The 26,228-nt window shown below is 50.8% G+C and overlaps 1 protein-coding gene across 1 annotated transcript; it reads left to right on the top strand.

Annotated features, from left to right (window-relative positions):
- Positions 1-449: 449 nt before the first annotated feature.
- On the top strand, positions 450-26,121 carry BLTP3A (bridge-like lipid transfer protein family member 3A). Its single transcript, XM_079327214.1, has 22 exons — positions 450-500; positions 537-638; positions 11,783-11,945; positions 12,703-12,741; positions 13,167-13,258; positions 13,450-13,639; positions 13,794-13,934; positions 14,492-14,662; positions 15,175-15,352; positions 15,630-15,716; positions 15,847-16,011; positions 16,450-16,592; positions 17,350-17,491; positions 17,945-18,138; positions 19,082-20,622; positions 20,825-21,021; positions 21,496-21,647; positions 21,737-21,884; positions 22,704-22,981; positions 23,289-23,397; positions 23,780-23,895; positions 24,300-26,121. The coding sequence occupies exons 2-22, from the start codon at positions 595-597 to the stop codon at positions 24,423-24,425; spliced, it is 4,416 nt and encodes a 1,471-aa protein (XP_079183340.1). The 5' UTR covers positions 450-500; positions 537-594; the 3' UTR covers positions 24,426-26,121.
- The last annotated feature ends 107 nt before the right edge of the window (positions 26,122-26,228 follow it).

The following is a 26,228-nucleotide window of genomic DNA, read 5'->3' as shown; positions in this document are numbered from 1 at the left end:
AGGCGGTGCGGGAATGGCTGAGGGCGGTGCGGGCAGGACTGGGGGCGGTGCGGGAAGAAGGCGGTGCGGAGCGGGCAGGGCTGGGGGCGGTGCGGGCTGGGCTGGGCTGGGCGGTGCGGGAAGAGGGCGGTGCGGGAAGAGGGCGGTGCGGTGCGGGCTGGGCTGAGCTGGGCGGTGCGGGAAGAGGGCGGTGCGGTGCGGGCAGGGCTGAGCTGGGCGGTGCGGAGCAGGCAGGGGGCGGTGCGGGAAGGGGGCGGTGCGGAGCGGGCAGGGCTGAGCTGGGCGGTGCGGGAAGAGGGCGGTGCGGTGCGGGCAGGGCTGAGCTGGGCGGAGCGGGCAGGGCAGGGGGCGGTGCGGTGCGGGCAGGTCTGAGCTGGGCGGTGCGGAGCAGGCAGGGGGCGGTGCGGGAAGGGGGCGGTGCGGAGCGGGCAGGGCTGAGCTGGGCGGTGCGGGAAGAGGGCGGTGCGGTGCGGGCAGGGCTGAGCTGGGCGGTGCGGAGCAGGCAGGGGGCGGTGCGGGAAGGGGGCGGGCGGTGCGGAGCGGGCGGTACGCGATGGGGTCCCGCCGCCCGCGGGCCTGACCCGCCGGCCCGGCATGGCAGGCATCATCAAGAAGCAGATCCTGAAGCACCTCTCCCGGTGAGGCGTCCGCTCCTCTTCCTCCTTCTCCTCATCCTGTTCACCCTTCTCCTCCCGGGGGGCTGCGGGGGACGAGGCGCCGGGCCTGGGGGTTTGGGGACTGCGGGCAGCGCCGCTCGGGAGCTGCCGGGCCCCAGGGGCTGAGGGCCCGTTCGGACTGTGGGGCCGCGGGGCCGGGGATGTCCGAGGGTCAGGGGTGTCCGAGGGGGCTGCGGTGTCCGGGGGCAGCGGGCCCAGCCCGCCCGGAGCGGCAGAGCCAGAGCGCTGCGAGCCCGGCCTGGCCCGGTGGCGCTGCCCTGAGGCGCGGGCAGCGGGAGTTGGCGAGGCCAGAGGGGAGCGCGAACAGCCCCGCGCTGGCAGCGCCTCTCGGGGGGTGCTGGCGTTGTGTGCCGTCATTTTCAGTGAACTTCGTCCAAGGCGCTGCGAGGGGCGTTGAGGAGAAGCGGGTGAGGCTCTGCCGGGGAAACGCAGCTGCGGCCGCGGCTCTGCCGCTGCTCGGGGCGGGCCTCGGGCACATAGCGGTGCCTCAGTTTCCCTTCACGAGAAATGAGCTGCCTGTGTTATCTCAGGGCTGCGGGCACGACCTCGCACAGAGGAGCGGGAACAGAAAGGTGAAGTGCCCGTGAGGGTGCAGGTGAGGGCACAGCACTGCACAGCGCTTGAGCTCTGTGCTTTCGCAGCAGCTCCTTCCCCTCCCTGCTGCTGGGCACGCTCAGCTGCAGAGTGAAGGGCTTGAACTGACCTGTGTGGGGTCAGTGCTGGTGTGATCCTGGATCCCCAGAGTGAAGGGCTTGAACTGACCTGTGTGGGGTCAGTGCTGGTGTGATCCTGGATCCCCAGAGTGAAGGGATTGAACTGACCTGTGTGGAGTCAGTGCTGGTGTGATCCTGGATCCCCAGAGTGAAGGGCTTGAACTGACATGTGTGGGGTCAGTGCTGGTGTGATCCTGGATCCCCAGAGTGAAGGGATTGAACTGACCTGTGTGGGGTCAGTGCTGGTGTGATCCTGGATCCCCAGAGTGCCAGAGCCCCGGAGCTTCCCCGCACACCCTGAGTGGGGAGCGCAATTGGAATCACCGATTGCTCCATGCCCCGCTCTCTGCACTGTCCCGCTGATGGAGCTGCTGATGGAGCTGCTCTGGCTGCTGGGTTAAATGGATTTCTGTCACACCTCACACAGAGGTGTTGCAGTAATTCCAGATTCAGCCTCCTGGTAAGGAGGCATTGAAGTATTTGATAGCACAGAGAGGTGAGGGAGAGCAGTTCTTGATAGAGGCTGGAACAGAGCTGAGCTTTATCCTGGGTGCTGCTCCTGTGGGTGTTGTTCTCATAGACAATTCTCTTTCTTTACATAAATAAAAGCTGGTGCGTTTGCTTAATTTTGGATTTTGGTCTCTCCTTACCTCTGTTATACCATATTCTTACCCAAAGTGCCTCTTTTTCCCTCTGATTGGACCAGTTCTTAGTATTTACCTGTGTATCCTTTGGGCAGTTCCAAGGAGAGCAAGGACTCCCAAAACATTCAGCCTCCTACTAGCTAGACTTTGTTGTTTGGGGCATTGATCTGATCCTGCCCCTCGCTTGCACAAGGATTGTGGATCTTTACAGAAATGCAATTTGAAGCCAGTTTAATGGTGTATTAAAAAGATTAAGTGTTTTTGTTCCAGTTTTGTTTCCTCTAAATGCCTCATCTTCATCCTCCCTTTGGGTTTTCTTTCAGCCAGGCTTGTTTGCCTGGAAGAATTTTGCTACTGAATCATTAATCTGCCTTTATTTTCTGCTCACATTTGCATATGAAATAAGTCCTTGTTCTTTTTGTTGTGTCTCCACTCGGAGTCCTTTCTGCACCGGGGGGGTGTGTTTTTGTCCCTCTTCTGTGTGGAAATTTGCAGGAAAGCTGTCAGGAGAGGCAGCTGGATCAGGGAAATGTGAATGAAGTGTTTCACCCGACTGTTCCTGTGATCCCACATCACGTGTGTGGCGGGATGGCCGTGGTGGTCACGGTGGGGATCAGTACAGCTGAGCTTTGCCCAGTTGGGAAGGTGTTTGATAAGGCTCAGCCTTGTGGAGTGCTTCAGCAGCTTAAATTCCTAGAGCAGGAGAACCTAAAAACTTGCAGAGCTTTCGCCATCTGTGCCTTTCACTCCTTTGTCCTATATTTAGCTTGGAAAAGCAAACAGATGAGGTGGTTTCAGTTCTTGCTGCTTCCAGGCAGGCACAGGGCTGCAGTGCTGGGGAGTGTTTGGAACCCAAAATCAGGGGCTCCCTGAGAGCTGCCTGGGCATTGCCTGCTGGCTTGTGTTCCCCAGCCTGTAATTATTCATGGAAGCACATCTAATGCTTTAAATAAAATCACTGAGCTGCCTTTACTTCTTGCTGGCCTTATTTGAAAGTAGCTTCTCGTTGTCTTTGTTTTTGTTTTAAGCAGTGTTGGTGTAGCTGCAGCAGATCTGTGTTCCCAGGGTATGACAAAGGCCCTGTTTATCCACAAGCCAAACTACCTCGACTTCATGTGCCACTTTGGGATTTGAGTTCTCAGCACTGCAGTGGAAATCTGTGCCAAAATGGCTTTTTATTTAATTTCGTTGGAGAGGTTTATCCCTTGCTGCCTATAACAGCTGCTTTGTGATGTTTTTCTTTTGGGACACGTGTTGAAGCTTGTGAGCTTGTGGAGTAACAGGCACATGGGACATGGCTTCCAGAGGAAATGCAACGTGCAGTCCTGCTGGGAAGAAATAAAAGCTGGAGTCAGCAGAGGAGCAGCTGGGCTGGGGTTTGGGGGCAGGTCTGAACACAGGGGAAGGAGACCACAAATGTGTCTCACTGTGACAGGGACCCCAGAGAACTGCAGCTGAGGAGTAACTTTGGGAACCTCTGAAAGTAGGGTGAAAAGGGAGCAGAGGAGAAATGAGAGAAGAGTTAACAACAGCAGAGCTGTTACCAGAGAGGAAAACCTGTGTGGAAAACGAGACCTGTTTGCAGAGGAGAGAGCAGAGCACGTGTCCTTGGTGCAGGCAGATGTGTAACAGATGTGCAGCACAGAAATGAGTGGATAGCAGATTGTGGATTTGGCAAACTGTCCTCAGCCCAGGATGGAGCCACCTTTTCAGGTAAGTGAGACAGGCTTTTAAAACAGAGTTACAAATCCTGTTGGAGAGCAGAGCAGGGGAGCAGCATGTGCAGGGTGTAACACTGAGGTGCTTATCAGGGCAGGTCAGGTACTCAGCCAGGAGAAATAATGTCCTGTAGCTGCTCATAAATGGTGCTGCACCTCAGTGGAGGAGGAATGGAGGAGTGCCTCTCCATTCCAGGGATTTGGCCTTGCATCCATTTTTCCAGGTGAGGTTGCCTTCACCCCTGCCCTCTGTCATTTGCAGCTGATGGGTAAGGGAAGAGACCAGGCAGGCTCTTGGTGTAGCTTTAGTTTGTTCTGGACCTGTTTGGCAGTGGGGACATGTGGGTGTGGCAGCATGTGCTGAGCTGGGCTCCTGGGGGCTGTTGTTTCCTAGCTTGGATGTGAGGATCTTGGAATCCCTTCCTGGCCCTGAAGATGCCTTTGGCATTACCCCTTCCATGCAGTTGTGCTGTTTCTGTGCCAGCACAAAGGGCTGAGAGCTGGCTCCCAGATCCAGCACTGTGCTGTGTGTGAGTCCTGCCTGTTCTGCACTGGCCTTGGGGCTGTCTGGGATCCTTGCTCAGGACTGGGACTCCTCCCTGTCCATCCCCACCATCAGCACCTGCATTCAGGCTGAGACAGGGCAGAAAAAGGCCTCTGCAGTTGTGGTCATCCTGCCAGGGGGTGAGAGGCTCCCTGGGGTCAGCATGGCAGAAATTGGATGTGCTATCTCAGGGGGACCCATCCCTTTCCTCAGAAAAGGTGGGGAGATGAAACAGAGCTGTTCTTCCACCAAGAAGATGGGATTTGTTCTGTGCCATTCAGGAATCATTGGAATGGACTCTGTGGCTTGCACCAGGCAAGTCAGGCCATGTCACCAGCTCTGCCTCTGCCCAGCACAGGAGTGTGGGGAATTCCCTGAGGCTAAAGAGTGCTTTTCCCCCTCAGCTTGGATTTCTTGCCCAAATGCTGCAGTCTGGGTGCTGCTGTGAGGGAACAGCCCCTGAATTCCTGCTCTGTTTGCCTCTCCCTTGCCCTGAAGTGTTCTGCAGCATCACTGCGTGCTCGAGCTGCAGCTGTGCCCTTGCTGCAGTCACAGGGTGGCACATGCAGCTCAAGAGGGCTGTGGGACACCCTTGGAGTCAGGAAAAGCTATCACCAGTCAGAGAGCAATTACCTGGAAGCAATTTAGCAAGCATGGTGGGTGAGGAGGAAAGCAAAGAAATTGCATCTGGGAATGGCCTGGGGAAGCTGCAGAATCTCAAGGGATTTAGGCAGCAAAACCTCTGACCAGCTTTGCAGTTTTGGCTTTAGCTGGTTTAATAACCTCCTTCGGTGATCAGGGAAATTTCTGTGATGATCTCTGAGATGATAATTTGCCTACAATAGCTGTTACAGCAATGGGAAGTACATGAAACCACAGAGCTGCCAGCTGTTAAATGCTGATAAAAAACTGTTTCTTTTCCGTCTGCACCGTGTCCTGCTCCCGTGGTTCAGCACGTGCTGCTCAGCCAGGTAATGGTGCCCCAGTGCCCAGGGTGGATCCAGAGCATGAAGCAGTTTGTGCAGGGCTTTATGAGGCAGTTTATGAGGAAAAAGCTCTTGTCAGGTCCCAGCAGTGCTGCTGGTGCAGCACCAAACCCCTGGTGATGAGCTTGTCTCTAAATTGTTACATGCTGTGCCCAGCAAAGCATGTAAGGCTGGATGTAAACCCTTTACTCAGTGTTTTTGTTTGGAAATATCTTGTTTTCCCAGTACATTTTGATGGCTTCTTTTACTCTTAAAATTTTTAATATAGAGGAATTATTGATGGCAAGGCAGAACTCCAAGCTATTATGGGTAAAGTAACAACACATCTGCCTCTTTTTTTTTCAAGAGAGGGTGGGAAAAAGGAGTGGGCACAGACAGGATGTGGCATTTTCTCTTGACAGAGTAAAGTCTTCCCTTGGTTGATGTGCTGCACTTGGCTGGGAGAACCAAGTGATGAGTTTTATGGAGCTGCTGGGTGCAGAGTGTTTCCAACTCTTCTCCTCAGCTCCAGACACATGTGTGCTGTTTCTGGAATGCTAAATAGCCTCTTGTTGCAGCAGAGGTGCATTACATACATTACACTTGAGTAGCTCAGGAGGAAAATGTGTCCAGAGCTCCTTCACTGCAGATCTGGGCTTGCAGAGCCCTGTGCTGACCCTGTGGAATTTCTCCAGAGCTCTTCAGCCTCCCTGATGGAAAGGGGCTGATAAAGGGGCTCTTCTTATTTCTCCTGGACTCCCTGAGCCCTTGCCTCCCCTGCTGCTGCTCAGTTGAGTTGTAATAACCTGTTAGTTCCTGCACACTGGAAATGAAAGTGATTGCAGGATGAAGAAGTGGAGCTTTGGACTACTGCATGTATTTATTAGGTTTCTTTCTATTTTTCTTTCATCTGTTATTTGCTTGAGGATTAGATTTGGGAAATTCCCTGGCAGGTGCTAAGGGTTTGCATTCTGGATTTGTTGAGAGCGTGGGGCAGCTGGCATTTAAACTTTACTGAGTGTCCAGGCAAGGAGCTGGAAATAGCAAAGCAGCTCCTCAGCAAAGGTGGAGCTCAGCCCCTGGCAGAGACCCAGATCTCCTCTCAGATGAGCTCCTGCTTTGCTTTCCAGGGCTCCCAGTACCCACTGAGGTGCTGGTGGCTATGAAGTAAGGAGATTCAAATTGCTCTAGAGAAATATTTGTTGAGACAAGAAAGTGTCCTTGGAATCAAGGGAGGCTGCAGCCTTTGAGGAAGAGGGAGCTGGAATTCTGCTCTTTGTAATGGTTTGGTCTGATCTGCTTGGAAATGCTGTTTTTTCTCCCTTTAACTCTGAATTTAATTCCTAAGCCTTCCCTTAGCCTGGTTGTGTTGCAGAAGGTAACACAGAGCCATGACAACTGATTACTTATCAGGATGTTTTGTGTTTGGCTTTGGATGGCTGAGAGGCCATGGCTTTCATTCAATGCAGTTGAAGCCTGGAAAAAACAGAAAGCTGATAATAGAAAGCCACCAGCAGTGGCATGGGTGTACAGGGACACCAGATGTGCCTAAATCCACCCTGATAAGGAGTGTGGGACAGGCTGGTACCTCATTAAATGGAAACTGCCCTGTAACCCAAGCAGGGTGAATTTCTCAGCCTGATTGTCCACTTGGGAAGGTGTTGCTGCCTCCCAGGATATCAGGGGTACACAGAGCTGTGCACAGGTGATGAGATGATTATAAATGTGTTTTCTGTCTTCTTAACAATTGGGCAGTTTGGTGTTGATCAGATTCCCTTAAACTCTAAATGGCTTTGTGCTAAGAGGGTGTGATACCAGCTCCATCTCATTCTGTGCAATAATTAGCCCCATCCTCTGCTAGCTCAGTGAGTTTCTCTTCCTCCTGGGCAACTCTGCAGAGCAGCTGTGTGCCCACTCTCAGACAGAGTCGCCCCTGCTAACACCAAAAGTTCAAGGAGGTAAAAAGGCTTTTCTTCCTGAAAAAGCTTTTAGTTCTTCCTGTGCGTCTTCGAGGCAGCAGTTTTTCCCCTTTTTGCAGAAGTTTTGATCACTTGCCCGGTTTTATTTCCTCCAAAATTATTTTTTAGTTCATCCTCAGTCATGTGTGCTGCACTTAAAGCTTCTGCTGCTGCCTTCCTTGAGAGCAGCCCTGATTTGGAAAGTCACTGACCTTTCCTTGTAGCAGTTGTGAACCTTTTGCTCTAGTAAACATACTCTTTGTCTTCTGAGAAAAGAGGTTTTAATTTGAGGTGAAGTGTCACATCTCAGAGATTTTTTGGTTTGTAGAAAATTTTCCCAAGGAAGATGGAAATCCCACTAAATGCCCCATCTGAAACCAAACCAGGCAAGACTTGAAAAGATTTTTGGGAAGGAGCAAATGTGTTGGTCAGAATACAGTTGTTGGGGTTTTTTTCTCATGTCCAGTTCCTGCCATAGTTGCTTAAATTACATATTTGTATTCCAAAACAAAGCAGAAAATCCTCATCTCTTCCCTTACTGTGACCTTTGTGGAGGCAAAATCCCCAGTGGTTCCTGGGCTGATTTTCACTGAGCTGATCAGTTCCTCCTTTCTGCCTTACCTGTGTTTGGAGGGATTTCCCAGCTGCTCCCTGCAGCTGTGGCTGCTGTCACAAGCCATGCACTTCCTTCTGCCAAGAGATTTTGCTTGTCATTAAGCAAAATCAAGGTCACTGGTGTACAGCTAATTATCTCTCCCATATAATAGCCAGAGTGACAAAGGTATTAATAGAAATGCTCATGTGGAGCTGGGGTGGTGGTTGTGTACAGCAGCCAGTGATAGCCAAGGCAGAAACTGAGTATTTGAGAAGAAGGTTCCTGATCCATGTGGCAGCAGGGTAATGAGACAGGGATCTGAGGAGAAGTTTTATGATTTCAGATGTCTTCTGACATTATCTGTCCATGCATTTGCTCAGTTGGAGACAGTGTGGCGAGACAGCTACAAAATGTGAACATAAATCTATTTATGATTCTAGCCTGGCTTTGGGCCAGCAGTCAGATTTACCCAAATTCCTCTTGCAATCAGTGAGTTTGTGGCTTCTGGATATGCAGGCTGAGGAACTGGGCAATTGTTTTCAGTAGTGACATCATGTTTTGATATATATTCAAGCTGATGATTGAGCAAATAGATTTTCAGGGTTGACTTTTGTCACAGTAATCCCAGCAGGCTCAAAAGGAGTGCTGCCCTGTGAGTTTATTGGCTCAGCTCTGCTTGACATCTGATGGAGCTGCAAAAAAAAAGAAAAAAAAAAAAGTGCAAATATCCTCCTGTGTCAGTTTTCCCAATAGGCACCATTTTCATTCAGTTTTCCCTAAGCCAGCAGCCTGTGCTGCCAAGGATGTTGCTGTGGGTGAGTGTGAATGGAGAGAGCCTGGCAGCAAATATCTGACACATTCTGCTCTCGCTGCTTTTCCTCCCCTGGCTCTGACCACAGCAATTCCTCCCAGGCAGCAGCAGGGACCTGGCACCTGGGAATTCTGTGTTCTCAGGAACTCTCACCTGAGGCCTCCTGTTTGACATTTGGGGGGTGAAGTGGCTCAAGTGTGGAGATTATTCCACTGGAAGGTCTGGGATTCCAGAAAAGCAGAGTTTGACAATGGGCAACATACCCCGAGAAATTTGGGCCATGGTTTCAAAGAAATAATTTGTTTCCATTTGAGATTTTTATTTTTTTTTTCCAAAACCTCCAGCTTCTGTTGTCCCATCATGAGTGGAGTCTGTGAGCTCTGCTTTGGGGGTGGAATGGCACATTTTGGTGCATCTGGAATGCCTCATGAGAGGATTCTTTAATGGAGTTTAGTACCTGCCCAGCAGGATCTCTGCAGCCTTTCCCTGGAGATGGTGATAAAGAGCTGCTTGGTTTGGCTGGATCAAGTTTCATACCTCACTCTACACTGTGTCTTGTTTCACTGCTTTGGTTCTTCCATGGTGTGCTGGTATTTTTGATACACCTACACACTCAAGGAAAGTGATGCCCTGGTTCAGACATGTGCTTGTGTTGCCTGTAATCAAAAGAAAAAATTCCTTGTGGTAGAATAGTGCAGTAAAAGGCAGACATTTACTTGGAAGCTTCAAGGTGTCCTGGTGGTGATGGGAACAGCCAGAATTGAATTTCTACAATTTTATAATGTTAATTAATCAGGATATCTAACAGATACATCCAATAAGAGATTCAGTTGCCCCAGTAACTCAGCCCTGGGGCAGCCCCTTGGAGCTGGTCCAAGGGTTCTCTGCCCCACTTCTTACTATGCCTTATTGTAGGTTCCCTCCTTGGAATAAGACTAAACAATGTTTCAGGAATGTGTTTAGAAGGTCAGCTTACTGTTCTAAAATTTAGGGGGACAGTGTAGGAAAACTACAGGGGCTACAGCCATGGATTAGCAATCTACCAAGGTACAAATATATGAAAACTATGTAAAAAGCTTAAGCATCATCACCCTTTAGAGACTTGACAATAGAGAATGATTGGCAACACTTGTACTTTTCCTCTGCATTACCAGCTGAAAGCAGCTTCTCCTCTGAGCATTCTTATCCTGAGGCTCCCAGCCCAGGGATGATCCTTCAGTGCAGGTGTGAGAAGGCTCAGCCAGTGAGAGCTGATCACTGTCCATGGCAGCTTTTGAGCTTAAGTGCTGGGTATTACCCACCTGTCCATGCTGTGTTTGCTTTATTCTTAGCATCCAATCCCAAGTGGACACAGTGACATCAGTGTTCAGCAGAGCTGTTCTCTGACACAGCACAGGGGTGCCCCTGGATTGCCTCTGGAGCTGTTTGCTGTAATTTTCAGCCGTGTCTGGGTTTGTGGGTGCTCACAGCAGGACTCCAGGCCCAAATCATACAGGTTCTCAGTGCTCCCTGCCAGTGGAGCAGCTGCTGGAACACACTCTGGAATTTTCAGTTTCTTGGTGTGGATGCTGAGAAGCCAGGTTAACCTCAGCCACCTCCCTGGGCGTGTTCAAACAAGAAGCCTTTGGTTAAAGGGATGACAGGTCTGAAGGGAATGTGCAGCCTGGCAGGTGTTGAAAGCTTGGTCTGAGCTGTCAGTGTGTCCCTTCAGCTGGTGGGGAGGGGACAGCAGGGCCCAGGGGCTGTCTGCAGAGGAAGGGAAGAGCAGCAGTGAGCAAACTCACAGCTGTGTGCTGCCCTCCCCTCCCAGCAGTGCTGCATCCATAGCACAGGGTTGGCAGCAGCATCTCAACACATCTGTCAGACCTTCTCTTCCCACAGAACGTTTGCTTTGGAAAGGCCCTTTTGCCCCTGGAAGCCCTGGGCTAATGGCTCAGCTGCTGCTCCAGTGGCTCAGCCAGGTTTGTGCTGCACCCCGAGCTCCTACAGGGGCTGCAGCAGCTGCACTCTGGCACTGTGGCTGTGGTTCCTCCTCTCCTCCTCCTGCTCCAGAAGCCCCTGGTGGCTCTTCCAGAGAGTCCCCACACTGTGGCTGCAGGGGCAGAGTAAGCAGGGCACTGTGTGACTGGGAGCCTGCTCCTGTTACACTGACAATAGGGGCTTTCTTTCCATCCTGCTTTCTGGACCACTGTACAGAATGAGAATTAGCATTGGCATGGAGGAATGTGTGAAATAAGCCCTGGATTCAGTGGTGGGAAAGTTGTCTGGCAGGAACTCTTCAAGTTGGAATCTGGTGATGTGGGAGTGCAGCCCCCTGCTCCATGGTGGCATCTCCTGCAGGTTTGATGGAGACAGGAGGGTTCTGCTGCCCCAGAGGGGATCTCTGACATGGAGAAGTGTTGCTGACACTTGTACAGCCTCTGGGATCTGCTGCCCTCTGGTTCTTCAGGGACCTCTGTGGCTTTAATGAAGTCAGAGACTTTCACACCAGGATCCTCTGCTCTTGAGCAATCCTCCTCAAGTGTTTCTTCCATGCCACTGAAATCTCAGGCACATGAGGGATATTTAGGGCTGCACACAGGGAAGGTGAAACACTGGCAGCCCTGGGGAGGAGGAATTTCTAGCTGAGAAAACAGAGGAGGGAGCTGGGGCAGTCTTTGGGAGGGGAATTGCTGTTTGGCCCTGCTGACCAGAGAGCAGGCTGGGCTGCAATGGTGGTGTTAGAAAGAGACAGCCACAAAGGTCATTCATTAATGATCTTTTGCTTTCCTAGGTGAAAAGAATCTAGAGAATTAAACTTTCCCCCGCTGACATGGCAATTTTGGAGGGAGTGAAACTGCTGAGCTGTTGGAGTTTGGCTTTAGTTTGCTTTGGTTTTGTCCTAGGGCAGTTTTATTGGTTTCCAGGATCCAGAGCTTTAGAAGGAAATTTTCAGTTTCTCAAACCTGAATTTACTTTAAAACAAAATATCCTCCAAATGTCAAAATGCCAAGATGTTTTCATCTGGAGCAACTGACTTGCCTTGGGTTTAACAATGTCAGAAATGATTTAACAAACAGCAAACAAACTCTGATATTAAAATAGCTCTGAAATGCTCCTGCACTCTCAGCAGCTTTTCTGGGGGCTGTTTTCTAGTTTCCTCTTTCTTCCCTTGTAGGTTTACCAAGAATCTCTCTCCAGACAAAATCAACCTGAGCACACTGAAAGGTCAGGGGCAGCTGACCAACCTGGAGCTGGATGAGGAGGTGCTGCAGAATGTTCTGGAACTGCCCACCTGGCTTGCCATCACCCGGGTCTACTGCAACAAAGCCTCCATCAGGGTGAGCAGAGGCAGCTTTAAATGCATGGAGTTATCCATTTACAGGCAGAATTGCTGAGATTCTGCATGGACTTGCACTTTGCACACTGAACTCTTACAAATTCTTCCTCCTTGTGCTTTTTAGAGTGAAAAAGTGTGGGTTTTTTAGTTGTTATAAGCTGTCTGATTGTTTAATTGCACATGGTGCATTGTTGCATTACAGAACTCAAAAGTTTTAAGGACATCAAAGAGACTTTCTGTAAAAGAACTATGATTCTACTCTGCCAAGTGACAGTAAAAATGAGCTTGTCTTGCTCATCTGATGTGCTCTGTTTTTAGAGTTAGATCTGCTCAGTTTAGTAACAAACATTTGTTCTCCCTCCTACAAGAACTGCAGAGTGAATGTTCCTATATGAAAATAAAATGGAGCTTTTTGGTTTGTGCACAGTCTTCAAAAGAGTCGTGTGACTTCCAGTAGCAGCAGCAGTTAGTTGTAAACTCTTAAAGGCCAGGAATGTTCCCCATAGCAGAATTTGACCTGCAGAATATCTATTACTCCTGATGATACATGAGATCCAAAAGCTCAGCTGGGTTTGTAGATCTGGTGTCTGGAATGTCTTTTCCCTTGTCTGTGTCTCTGTTTGACCTGGATACAGTGAGACATTGCAGACATTTCTCAGGGAAATGGGGCTCAAAGTTTGGGGTGAGGTGGTTTCCTGCAATTTTTGAAACTTTCCAATGCAAAGATCACTCTGGTAACCTCAACTTTATCATTTCAGATCCAGTGGACAAAGCTGAAAACACACCCAATCTGCCTGGTAAGGTTGCCTCTCTTGTCTTCCTCCCTTCTTCCTCCCTCACTTTTTTGAGTCTCTTCTAATTGCAAAACATTCTGGAGAGGGAAACCATCAAATGCTCAAATTTTCTTTGGACCTGAATCCTCCAGGCCCTTAGCACATAAGGCCACGAGTGCCCTCCCATGAGTCCCTCATTTCACTGCAGGATGGAGCCAGATGAGCTCTTAGGGAAGTCCAGGGCAGCCCTGTGCCTTTTTTTTTGTTGTTTATTTTCCCCACTCCTGGGGTTTCAGGTTACCCACTGGCACTGATGGTGTGAGAGCTTTAACACATGAGCATTGAGACTCCAGAGCTGGTTGTCCCTGCCCTGGAATCTCACCCCAGGGCTGGTGGGCTGAGCTTGAGGCTTGGTGAGGTGTTCATGGCCCCATGTTGTGTGTCTGCAGTACCTGGACAAGGTGGAGGTGGAGATGAGGACGTGTGAGGAGCCTCGGCCGCCCAATGGACAGTCCCCCATCGCTCTTGCTGCTGGTCAGAGGTCAGACCCTGAGCCCTGCAGCTTCTCCCTGACATCCTGCTGGGGTGTGGGGGCTGCTGTTCTCCTCACTTCACCACTGGCCTCCCTGCTCTTGGGTTTAAGTGCCTTTGGTGTTGCTTAAGAACCTCTCTGTGTGATCCTTACCTCTGCCAGGCCTCTTGTCGTGACACGGGGGGATCTTCTCTTTGCAGTGAATATGGCTTTGCTGAGAAGGTCGTGGAGGGGATGTTTATTGTTGTCAATTCCATCACCATCAAGATTCACTCCAAGGCCTTTCATGCTTCTTTTGAGCTGTGGCAGCTCCAGGGCTACAGTGTCAACCCCAACTGGCAGCAGAGTGACCTGCGCCTCACCCGCATCACAGACCCGCAGAGGGGAGAGGTGAGCCCTTGCTTTGGGACTGGATCACAGAAGAAAAATGTGATGAATGACTTTTCCTTGTTTTATTCCATGTTTTCTGAGTGTTTGGGGTTTGTTTATTAATCCTTGAAGTTGTGTAAACCTCAGCATTTTCCCATTTTTCTCCGCTGGGCAGGTTCTGACGTTCAAGGAGCTCACCTGGCAGACCCTGCGGATAGAGGCAGATGCCACAGACAATGGGGATCAGGATCCTGTCACTACTCCTCTGAGACTCATCACCAACCAGGGGAGGATCCAGATCTCTCTCAAGAGAAGGGTGAGAGTTTCCTCCATGCTTTGCAGGATGTGGTCTCACTGCCTGGTGCAGAGATGATGCAGATGATTTCCTCCCACAGTCCTCAGGAGCTCTTTTTCTCCCTTCAGAAATGTTGAGCCCAAACTGATGTATCTCTCCATGTTTTCTGTCAGAGACAACTGTGTTCTTACTAAATGTCAAAGCAGTTTCTTTCCCAGGGGAGGATCTTGTGGATGGAGTGAGGTTTTCAATCCATTTGAACATCCCAAGGAGAGCTGTCATCTCCTTAGTGGGAGCTGAAAGCCTGGCAGCCTGATTTGTAACTGTCAGTAGAAATGTGATGATTAAAAAAAAAAAAAAAAGAATTAAACAGTGAGCAATTTGAGCAATTTGTCTCCTAAAGAAGAGGTGGCTTTGACTACTTTCCATCTGAGAGGAGGTGCTGTGGACATGCACCAGATGACATCACTCAGAGGAGTTTCACAGCAGCCTCCCTTCTTTCTGCTTCTGTGTTTTATGAAGACTCTATATCTGTAGAGGTAATTTTTGAAGTCCTAACTCCTTCCTTGCTGTTTCAGACCAAAGATTGCAACGTGGTGGCCTCCAAGCTGATGTTTCTGCTGGATGACCTGCTCTGGGTGCTGACAGACTCTCAGCTGAAAGCAATGATGAAATATGCTGAGTCTCTGAGTGAAGCCATGGAGAAATCTGCTCAGCAGAGGAAAAGCCTGGCACCAGAGTCTGTACAGGTGAGTGAGTTTGGATGTTGGTCTGCCAGGGGAAAGGACAGTTTCTGTTTGTGTGGCATCTGGTCCATATTCACAGCATTTTCCTTGAAGGGAACTCCTGTCAGGTCAGTGTCATGTGTCATGTGGGCTGCTGTAGGGTGGAGAGGTGACCAAATTGGTGGGATTCATTGCCAATAAAATACATTTTCCAAGTCAATGATGAAGGAAGAGGAATATTTCTGCTGCAGTTGGAAGCAGAGATGAACATGTAATGAGGTTGCACAGGAGGGATGGGGAATACTTGACCTTTTTTGCTCAGGAGTCTTATAACATCTTCCAAGAGAAGTGCATGCAGCTGGCAGAGTTACAGACAAAGGAAGAACAGGAAAGGATCCAGATGCTGGGAATCCCAATTCAATCCTATCAACCAATGCCTTACAGGCTGGAAGAATTACATGAGTTGATTAATTGCTTTCTAACCTCTGTGTTTTCCCTCTCTCTGAGTTCTCACTGAGCTTGTCCCTCTCCCACAGATCACCCCCCCTGCTCCCAGTGCCCAGCAGTCCTGGGCTCAGCCCTTTGGAGCCAGCCCCAATGCCAGCAGCATTGGGCAGTACTTTGACAAGCATGACATGAAGGAATCCTCCTACCACCTGCTCATCTCCCGCCTGGACCTGCACATCTGTGATGACAGCCACACCAGGGAGGCAGGTCAGGAGAGGGAAAACAACAGCCAAGGCAGTGATTCTCTGTCTGGGAACTACTGGGGTTTTGCAGTTTGGGATTTGAGTTTCCAGGCCTGGGTCTTACCATATAAATAGTTGATTCAGATCTCCTTGTCTAATAGAAGATTTTGGTGCGGATTCCTAAAGATGGTACTCTCATCCTGGCTGTGCTGTCAGTTAATCAGCAATGTGGTTCTGAATTCTCCTGGACCAGGGCTCAGCTTGTAGAGCTGACCATGGTTTCTCTGCTCTGTTCCTCACAGGTGCTTTGAAGCATGGGATGCTGGGTGGTGCCATCCAGCTGACCTTCAGGAGGATGGCTTTTGATTATTATCCTTTCCACAGGGCAGGTAGGGAGCCTGTGGCCTCACAACCTGAGGAGGGGGATAAAATGGAGTTTAAAGAACTGTTCTATGATTGCAGACTGTGCTGGAAGAAAGGAACCACATTTTAAAATCTGAGATGTTTGCTTTTCTGCAGGAGATGCCTGCAAACATTGGGTGAGGTACAGTGAAGCAATGGAGACTCGGGGACAGTGGGCAAAGAAGTTGGTCAGTGAATTTCAAAGTAAGATGGAGAAGTTTTATGAAGAAACAGACCCTATGTTTGCCAGGACTCCACTTTCCCCTTTCAAAAGGAAACCAGGTAATGGTCTTCGATAAAACCAGTGAAGTAGAAGGTGGTACCACTTTTGCTCCATCCAGCAAAATCTTCAGTTGCCTGTCCCCATGTGAGCAGGCTGATTTTTTGGTGCAGGAATGCATAGCACATCAATATAATGGCAAAAGAAAGTGGCTGGGAGAGAACTGCAGCAAGGATGGACAGGCTACAGTGGATTATTGTTGAGTTTGTCTTTAAGATACAAGGATGAAATTACATACTTAAGACCTAGGAATGTCTTCTCTTGCCACAGAACAGACTCACCTTTCACAGTGTTCTCCCTTCAAAAGTCCCGAGTGTTTCTCCTGCCCAGCTGTGTTCATCCCTTTCTAATTTTGGGGCTGTTAGTCATGCTCAGTAACCACAGAGGGGTTGGTACTGCTGGTGCAGAGGAGGTGACTAAAACCCTGTGTGTCCCCACAGAGCCTCCCCAGAGCCCCCAGAAGAGCCCCCCGGAGAAGGGCCGGGCTCCTCCCACCAGCCTCCCGCGGCTCCGGCAGCCGCCCTGGCACCGGCTGCGCTCCAGCTGCCTGCTGCTGAGGGTGGATGACCTGGATGTGCACCAGGTGGGGACCTCAGCACTGTCTGCAGTGGCACTTCTGAAAAGGAAATTGTATGATTCAATATATGATTCAATATATGATTGAAAGAATCGTGCAAATCCTACGACATCCAAAATGCTGCCTGGAGAAGATAAATGCTGTTATGGTGTTGCCTGTAAAACTTTTAACCCAAGAGTGAACTGCTGATAGTTTTCCTATAGGAACTGCATAACCACAGAGGATTTCTGCCCTCTGTTCCTATCTAAGCTTACATCAGGCATTAGGCAGGCCCAATGTAAAACATTCCATGCCTTTGAGAAGTCAGTGAGGATGTGGATTTTTGACAGAGGGGGGTATTCTCTCCTCAGGCTTTCTGCCCTGGGTCAGGCTCTGCATCCATGTGCTCTGTATCCATTTAAGAGCTGGTTTTGCTCTTTGCAGCACCAGATACTATGATGGACTTGCCAGCGTGCTACTGATCTTGCAGACAGCTGTAACAGATTTCTGTTCTGTTTGCTCATGTCACCTAATTCTGCTTGTCACAGCTCTTACTAGCAGTGACAGGAGACACAAAGAACTAAATTCCTCTCAAAGGAGAGGCGTTGGCAATATCAGCAGGTAGAAGACAATTATATTTTCGCTTGAAAGCAGTGTATGTTTGATGTGTAAATGAGGCTGATTGAATTCAGGCAACTGCAGGGTCACTGGGACACTTGGGTTTGCAAAGTCTGAGTTCTGCTCAACTGCTTCTGTTTCAGGTCTGTTCTCATTCTGTTTTCAGGTCTCTACAGCTGGGCAGCAAAGTAAGAAACCCTCCACCTTGCTTTCCTGTAGTAGAAAAATCTTCAAGCTCCCTGATCAGGTCTCTGCAATCCATATTGAATTCACTGAATATTACTTCCCAGACAATCAGGACTTTCCAGGTAATACATCAAGGTTAGCACCTTCTTTCACAAGTTTCTTTAAGAGTTATCAATGGTCTAGACATGTTAGCCCTGTTAGATATTCTCTGTCCATTGTTGTTTAGTTTTCTGATGTTTGCCATTCTAATTTATTTTTTCATGTGGGAAGGTGGGATGGAGTTTGTGTGGAATATGGAAGCAGAGCTGTGCTTGCAGGAAGGAATTGCAGCAGCTGCTGTTTGCCCAGTTCCTGGGGTTCAGCCTTACTGAGAGCCCAGGAGCAGGGCCATGGGGTGCTCTGGGTGCTGTCCCAATGGGGTCACCTCATTCCTCTGGGTGCAGCACAGCTGCTCCCCTTCCAGGATGCCTCCTGGGGTGGTGAAGCCCCTGCATTGGTGCTGTCATTGCAGGCTCTGCACTGAGCTGCAGAGCACCTGATTGGCCTTTCCTGCTATCATGAATGTTTCCTTCTAGTTCCATGCCCAAACCTGTACATGCAGCTGAATGGCCTGATGCTCACTTTGGACACACCAAGTGTGCTCTGGATAAACCTCTTCTGCCTGGATCTGTGCCGCAGCCTGGAGCAGTTCAAAGCCATCTACAAGCTGGAGGACTCAGGCAAGCGGGATGAGCACGTGGATGTCAGGCTGGATGGCTTCAGGCTGAAGGTACCATTCTTTTCCTTCCCAGTCTTCAGTGTTCTCTCTGTGAAAGGAACATGAGACCAGGACTGTCCTGGTTTGAAGGACAGGTGTCTGCCAATAAAGGCAGGAGGTTCTCTTTGAAATGGAGAATGTAAACCTCTTTCATCCAAATTAATTTTGAAATTAAGGGGCTCTCGGGCAAAGATTGGGGAATTAAAAATAACAGTTCTTTACTAGGAAAATTAAAATAGAAATATAGTATTACAAAGAACAATCCCAAACACTGCCAGAGTCAGAATCCAAGCTGACACCCGTCAGTCAGTCAGGGTGGTGGCAGCAGTCCCATTCAATGGTGGCTGCATCCTCCTGCAGTGGCAGATGTGGTTCAGCTGGAGTAGTGCTCCTGGAGAAGGTGCAGTTTCCTCTGAAGGTCCAGGGATGATGTGGAGAGGTCTGGCTTTCCTCTGGAATCCAGTGGAAAGAAGGTAACTTGCTGTCCAAAATCTCAGTTTTTATCTGGGTAGGAAAGGCTTGGCTCCTCCCCTGGCTGGAGCATCTCCCAGTGGGATGATGGAATTTTATCAGTCATGCACTGGGACTGAATGGCCCAGCAGCAGATGATATCTTCCTGGAGGGAGGATGGGCTGTGGAAAGATAAAGATGATTGCTCCAGCTGGTTCTAAAGGTGGCCCATTAGCAGATAATATGTTGCCAGGAGATAAGGAAATCACTACCCCACCTGGCTTCAGCAGATGGTGACAGAATACACATTTCTGGCTACCTCACCCCAACACAGGGACACAGCTGGAGTCCATACTGAGGAGACAAACCTGCAGCCTTCCTCTGGCTTTGCTCTGTCTGCCACTTGTGTTGGTTTTGTTTGGTTTGTGGGCAGTACAGCTGGTGCCAGAATAAACCTCTGCTATTCCTTTCTCACTCGTGCCTCGTGTCTCTCTTCCCCCTGCAGCTCAGCATCCCCGTGGATAAGAAAGTGACCGAGCACCGGGACCGGCCACAGGCCCTGTGTGTTGGCATGTCAGAGGTGACAGCCACCAACACCCGCCACGCTGCCTCCTGCAGCTGCCAGGACCTGCAGAGCCTCTTCCGCAGCTTCGCGGGCTCCGAGTTCTTCCACTGCGGCTGCGCCGAGTTCCCGCGGGCGCGGGACAGGTTCAGCCTCCTGCACACGCTGTTCCTGCGCCACGCCTACCAGCTGCATGGCAGGCCACAGAGGCACACAGCCTTTGCCCTGCTGCCTCACAAATCCTCTGCCTCTGAGGATCTGTGGTCTGTGAATTTCACTGAGCTCTCCCTGGGCTTTGAAGGGGCTGAAAGCTCCAAGGGCAGAACACTGAGCTTTATTGATCCTTTTCCCCTTTCCATATGGGCCTGCCTGCCCAAGAGGTGGGGGCAAGCTCAGATATCTAAAAGACAGGAACTGGCCACCTCTGAGGTGAAAATCAAACCTTCTGCCAGCTTTAGCAACCACTCCAAGAATGAGAATCTCTCCAGAGAGCACAGTGTTTGTCAAAGATCAAAGACTGACCAGGATCTGAGGAATATCTATAAGGCTCCAGACACGATGGATGTCTTGGGAGAATCTGAATGTGAAGTTGATGATGGAGTAGACAGTAAAGAGCTGGAAGCCTCTGCTGATATTCACGTGCTCATGTCCTCCTCTGTCCACATCAAAGTTCGGCTCAACCACTACCAGTACTTGGTGCTGCTCAGGATGAAAGAAGTTCTGCAAACGCTACAGGAGCAGCTGGCCAAAGATACCCAGGAAATGACTGGGTCTCCTTTAGAAAATATGTCTGCTTGTGTGGGAGTTTTGTTCCACAGTGCTGAGGTGGCCCTGCTCATGACCCCTGCTCCAGGGTCTGTCGTGGAGCCCAGATCCCTGGACTCGGACACAACCAGCCTGATCGAGTCCGAGCTCTCACCCTCAGACAGCAAGGAGGGGCTGGCAGGAGATGAGAAGGAGCTAAAATCAGAGAGCAGTTCAGAGAAGGGCTTAGGCAGCACCTCAGAGCTCCCAGAGGACAGTGGGACCCAGGACACTGGTGCCAGTGTCCCGCTGGAGACGCTCCCGAGATCCGCGAGCGACGGAGCCCTGAGCGCAGCTCCCCGCGGTAAGGGCGCCGAGGAGAAAGGCTTGGTAGAGGAAGCACACGAAGCTGTGGAAGCCCTGGTTGGAGAAAAACCAGCAGAGACCAGCAGCCACCCTCAGAGCCCCCCTGCTCTCCCTTCCAGCCCAGCCTCGGACACGCAGCCCTCGGGCAGAGGAGGTGTCGCCCTCAATGGCCAGGCAGAGCTCATCCCGCTGCGGAACATCGAGGTGGAGCTCTCCAGTGCACTGCACATCACCAAGGATGCCACCAAGGAAGCTCTGCACGCCACCATGGACCTCACCAAGGAGGCCATGTCCCTCACCAAGGATGCCCTGAGCCTGAGCAGAGACAAGATGACCTCCACCATGCAGAGGATGCTGTCCCTGCCCCCGGCCAGGTGAGCAGGCCAGGCTCAGGGGCAGACAGAGGCAGCTGCTCCCTTTGTGTTTGGGTTAGAGATGGGTTATGTGCTCCTCTCTTGGGGCTGTTCTGAGGATACTGAAGTCTGACTTGGAGGTGGTCAGAGACCAACCCAACACTCAGATAATCTGCAGGCTCAGCCTGCCTTTATCACTGGCTTTTGTTGGGTTTTTCTGTAGGGATTCTGTGCCCAAGGCAGAGGAGGGAGCAGTGACCCCGGGCGGGGCGGGCAGTGGCCGGATGCGTTTCTTCTCCATGAAGAGGACTTCATCCCAGCATTCCTTTGACACCACCTCCGTGGATGGCAGTGGCCCTGAGGATGGGCTGTCAGTGGACAGTGATGGCAGTGATGGCTTCGTGATGCTCACAGACTCTGGTAAAGCCCTTGGCTTTTCTTCTCCCCACCCTCATCTCACAGAGCTGATAGCTTTGTGCCACAGGCAGCTCATCCATGCTGTGTTTCTATAGAATCTTCTGCTGCTTCTTGTTTTTCAAGGTCTTAAGGAGGTGCCTCACAGTGGCTCTTTCTGCTTTTGTAGGTGCCTTTTCTTTGACATGAGGAGGGTAAATCAGTGTGGGGTGACCCTGCACATCTCAGTGGTGTCCTGAGAGCTGTAGGGGATGTGATTTTCTGGTGGTGGGTGGTATAGAGCATTTAGGAAGGACTGGTTGGATATTGGGTACTCTGGACATCTTTCACTTCAACCCTATGTTGCTAAAACTCATCTGAGGAGCTGGAGAGAGCTCTCCAGAGGATGGCACCTCCAGAGGGGCAGAGATTCAGGCAGATGCTGACATCAGGACTTCCAGAAAAAGAAATGGAATTGAGTTGTTGTTATTTTCATTTCAGAACCCAGCCTGGACCCTCTTCCTTCAGGGCAGCTTCCCCAGGCCCACAATGACATGGGCAGCAGAAGCAGCCTGGTGGCAGAGGACGAGGGTGGAGTGTCCCCTGAGGTGAACACCTCCACGTCCCAGAGTGAAGACCCCAGTCTGCAGCTGGTCAGTGCCTGGCACTGGGATTCTGTCTCTGAGGGGCTCTGGAAGTGAGGTGTTTGCTGTAACCAGTGGGCTCTTGGTGGCTGTTCCAGGTGTCTGTCCTCGTGCTGAAGATGAATGATGTGAACTGTGCAATAGAGGTACAAGGAGATGATTTGTCTGTGGCTTTAAAAGTGGTGAACGTGGTTCCAGAGCAGCTGAATAACGTTGGCATGTGGCAGTTCCTGCGTGGCTATGTGGGTAAGGTGCTGCACTGTTAGAACTGGCTTTTATACCAGCCTTCCTCAGGGAATATTCCATTAACTGGTGCCTCAGTGTTTGGGGTGGTTAGGATTGAACACAATTCATGTGTGTGGGCTCAGATCTGGCATTTGAAAGATGTTTCCCAAGTGCTATACAGTCAGGGTCTGTGGTGCCTAGTAATCATTGATTGGGAATTTTAAAATTGCCACTAGGATGCATGAAATTAATTAAAAGAGTAAATAAAGTGTCTAGGGAAGTTGTGAAATTATTCCTGCTCTGAGAAAAATTATTTTAGTCTACAGTACTTCCCCTAAGTTTGAATTAAAAAAAAACCAAACCAAGCCAAACCTAAGAACAATCAGCTATCCCCCCAACATTCCAAAAAATGGAACCCATAAAAACCAAAAGCAGCTACAACCCCAAACCTGAAATGAAAGTGTGAGCAGTTCCCAGGCTGTTGATCCTGCCTTTCCCTGTCCTGCCAGTGGCCAAGGTGGAACAAAGGGATGAGGAAAGGCTGGCCAGCTCTGGAGACTGAACCAGGGCACTGGGTCACTGTGGAGGCAGAGCTGGGACTGTGTGGAGAGCAGCTGGGACAGTTCTGATGGGCAGAGTTTGGGCAGCTCTAGGGTACTGGGCCAAGTCCTGACCATGCAAAACAGGGCCAGTTTTGAAGTGTGTGAGAGAGGGATGTACCTGGGACCTTAAATGATGCAGTGATGTGGGCTCTGTGCATTTCTCTCGTGAGGGATGATCAGACCAAGGTCACTTGTGCTGTCTGAGCTGGTTTCTGATGCCTGTCGTGCCGTTGTGCAGCTCCCGGGGAGGCAGGAGGGGAGCGGCGAGCGGGCGCCGGGGGCGGGCAGCCCCGCCCCGAGCTCTGCCTGCGCCTGGAGTCGGGTCCCGCCGCCGCCGCCGCCGCCCGCTCGCCGCTGGCCGAGCGCAACGGATTCCTGCGGGTGCTGCTGCACGGCGGCTGCACGGAGCTCTGCACCTCCTGCCTCACCTGCCTGGGACCCTTCCTCGAGGATGAAATCATCCCAGAGGTCATCCCCATGGAGATAGAGGTGGTGGATGCCAAAATCACGTTGAAGGTGAGAGATTCCCCACTTGCACGTGGGAAGGGATGCTGTGGGATTGCTGGGGGCCTCTGGAGAGCTTCTTTTCCTGAGACTGGTTGGTTGTGGTTCTAAAATCTAGGGATGAATGAGGAGCACAAGGGACGTGGGTACCTGGACACCCTGTACACAAAGCCAGGCCTTTCCCTAGGGTGGACTCACTCCTGTGAGTCTGGCAGTGCTGCTGGTCAGGAATGCTGCTCCTTGGGAGGTTGCAGGCAGGGGAAGATCTTTCAAGAGCTGTCACAGCTGCTCATCCTTTCTGTGCTCCATGTTTCTCCAGGATGACAGCCCCCCAGTGTACCCCACCTCCCCTGGCCCCGTCCCCATCACCTTGGCAATGGATCACCTCGTGGTGAGGCGCAGGGATGATGGCATCTTCTATCTCACAGGTCAGTAACACCCTGGTTTTATTGTCCCTCTGCACCCCCAGGCTGTGCTGCAGGGGGCTGGGATGTGATGGTTGCTGCTGGGAAGGGTGGGCTCTGAGGTGGGAGCAGTCTCTGTGTGTGTTTCCTGCTGTGGGAGCAGTCCCTGCCTCTGTTGTCGGTGTGAGAATTCATGTTTGGTGTTCCCTTAAGCACACACAGACAGGATCCATTATTACCTTTCAGTTTCTCCATTTTAAAAGGGGAAAGAAAATTTTATTTTCATGTGTAAAAAGAGAGGGGAAGAAAAGAAGGAAATAAATTGATTGAAGATTTTTTTTTTTTTTTGTTCTGAGAGTGCTGTTTTGTGAATGTCCACACCTGAGTGGGTTCTGTTGCTTTCCAGCTTCCCAGGGGAAGGACTCAGTGAAACAGGAAAAACCTGTGTCAGTCCCTGAGGAGCAGAAGGCCCCATCAGAGTCTGTCTCACCAGCCCCAGCAGCAGGAGCACGTGGGCTGCAGGTGAGTCACTGCTGCCTGGACAACAGAGAGCTGGAAATTCTCTTTTGCCTTTGTGTGTTTGCAGTCCTGGGCAAGTGTGGTGAGCTGCAGGAAGGGAGTGCCCTGAGGAGCAGCCTGTGCCTCCTCCTATGAGTGTTTGAGGAGTGAGGCACCTTGCCCAGCATGAGCACACTTGTTCCCTTTCAGAATCTGTTTGGGGATTGTTTTCTCATTGGCTCCATCTTCCCCACTGCATCCAGTTCCTTGTTAGAAAAACAGGAGTCAGAGGTTCCCTAAAAGAGCAGTTCTGTGTGGTTGTGTCTCACTGTGTAATTCATCCCAAAAGCTCCTGCTTTAGCTTTCCTTGGAGCAGCTCACTGTGTACCTTGAAGACTCCTGCCTTGTTCTCTGCCTGTCTCTTGTAGCTCAAGCAAGTGCCAGAGTTGCAGAGGGAGCTCCAAACCATGAAACTGGCCCTGGCAGAAGCCAACATGGACAAGGCTCGCCTTCTGCAGGAGATCAGAAAGTACAACCCCCTGTTCCAGCTCTGATGGTGCCAGCACTGCCAGGGACAGGGGACCATCACCAGCAGGGCAGGTTTGGTCATTTTGCTGCCAAACGGGTCCAACTCCAGGACTGAAACCAGCTGTGACTGCAGAGGACTGGGGAGAGGGAGGCAGGGGTGAGACAAATGGGAGGAATCAGGAAGAGTTTGTTCTGTTCTGGCCTAGGAGTGCTGCACTGAACCAGGGCATGCCAGGGGGACACCCCATGTCTCCTCATCTGTGAGTGGCTTTCAGCCTCCTGCTGTTGTGGTGACATTTGGAGATGCTCCACGTTGGGGTTTCTGCTTCTTTCACCTTTCCTTGTGTCCTTGCCCAGCTGTGCTCACCAGGAGCAGGGTGGTCACTTCACCTGGGCAGTGACAGGATGGGGTGGGCAGAAGGGTCAGGGCCCTGCTGGCAGAGCAGGGCTGCTGTCACCTGGAAACAGAGATGGGACTTCCCACTGTGGAGTGAAGGTACACAGCTCACTATTCCCACAAGAACAGGGTCAGGATAGTACAGAAATTCCTCCAGATTCCCTTTTCCACCAGTAATTCCTTGTGTAGAGATGGATGCAGTATATGAGACTTGGTCCACTTCATTCCCACTTAATCCCACATTTGGCTTTATTGATGCAGGAATTAATTCCTTACAAGGCACTGTTTAAACTTCAAGTTTGCTATCAAGAATGGGATGAGGGAGGTTGGTTAAGTCTCAGAAAGAGCTGACCTGGGTGTTTTTTGGGATGCACCTTGTCCTCAGAGCTTTGTGTGCCCGAGTTCCCCTGTGGGGAGGGGGAGCAGCCATGGCTGCTGAGGAAGGAGCTGTGGAGTTTTCAGCACTGGGTGGAATCATTCAGCAGGGCTGAGGGGCTGCCTGGGATGGGACACCAAAACCACCTGCCAGCCCTGATCCCAAAAGGGAAACACTGGAACACACCTGTGTGGAGCAGCCCCCTGTGAGCACTGCTGGGAGCTGCCCACCAACAGAAACTGGATTGTTTCACCAAACCTTTGTGCTGCTCCCTCTCCCTGTGGGGAGCAAGAGAACTGCTTGCCTGAGTTGGAATGCCATGGTATTCCTACTTTTTCTTCATTAATTGCTTGAAAATGGGAGGTTTCTCTCTTCTGCTTTTTCAGATTTTCATGACATTTTGTGTGAGTATGGGAAGGGTGTGCCAAGGGTTTGCCCAGCCCTGGTGCCCACCTGCAGGGTCCCTCCCACGTGTGCAGGCTGAGCACAGCTGGGGCCAGGTTGTTTACAGCAAATTCCTTGCTCCAGCAACTTCAGTCAATGGGTTTTGTTAAAGAATTCAAGCATTTCCTTTGCTTTGAAGACCCTATAAAAAGGACTGTAACCCAAAACCCACACACATGGGAGGACCAAACCTCTTGGATTCCCACAGATTGTAAATATCAAAGTTTACTTTGTGGAGCCTCTTATTTAAGGATTCTTCCTCTGTTCCAGTGAGAGCTGAGGGAGTCCTGCTCAGCACAGGTGCTGTGGGAGAGCACGTGGCCTCAGCACCTCTCACTGGGTCAGGAGCAGCTCCCAGGGCCCCTGGAAGGGGACAGGGGGGGAATGTGAAAGTCTCAACTTGAATTTCAATTTTAGGCAGTATTGGAACTCTGCTGCAGTTTGTTTTCACTGATGCATTTATTGGTTCTATGAACCACGAGCAAAATTAAACTCATTAACCTCCTTCCAGGCTCTTTTCCTGATTTTTCCTCCCCTTCCTTTCTCAAAATTGCTGGTTTATGGGCAGCTCCTGGATTTGGAAGCACAGTTGAGCCATGACTTCAGATGTCC

The sequence above is a fragment of the Erithacus rubecula genome (assembly GCF_903797595.1).
Source record: "Erithacus rubecula genome assembly, chromosome: 26".
Lineage (NCBI taxonomy): Eukaryota > Metazoa > Chordata > Aves > Passeriformes > Muscicapidae > Erithacus > Erithacus rubecula.
The sequence above is the reverse complement of the archived record's forward strand: the minus strand, read 5'-3'. Positions and strand labels throughout refer to the sequence as shown.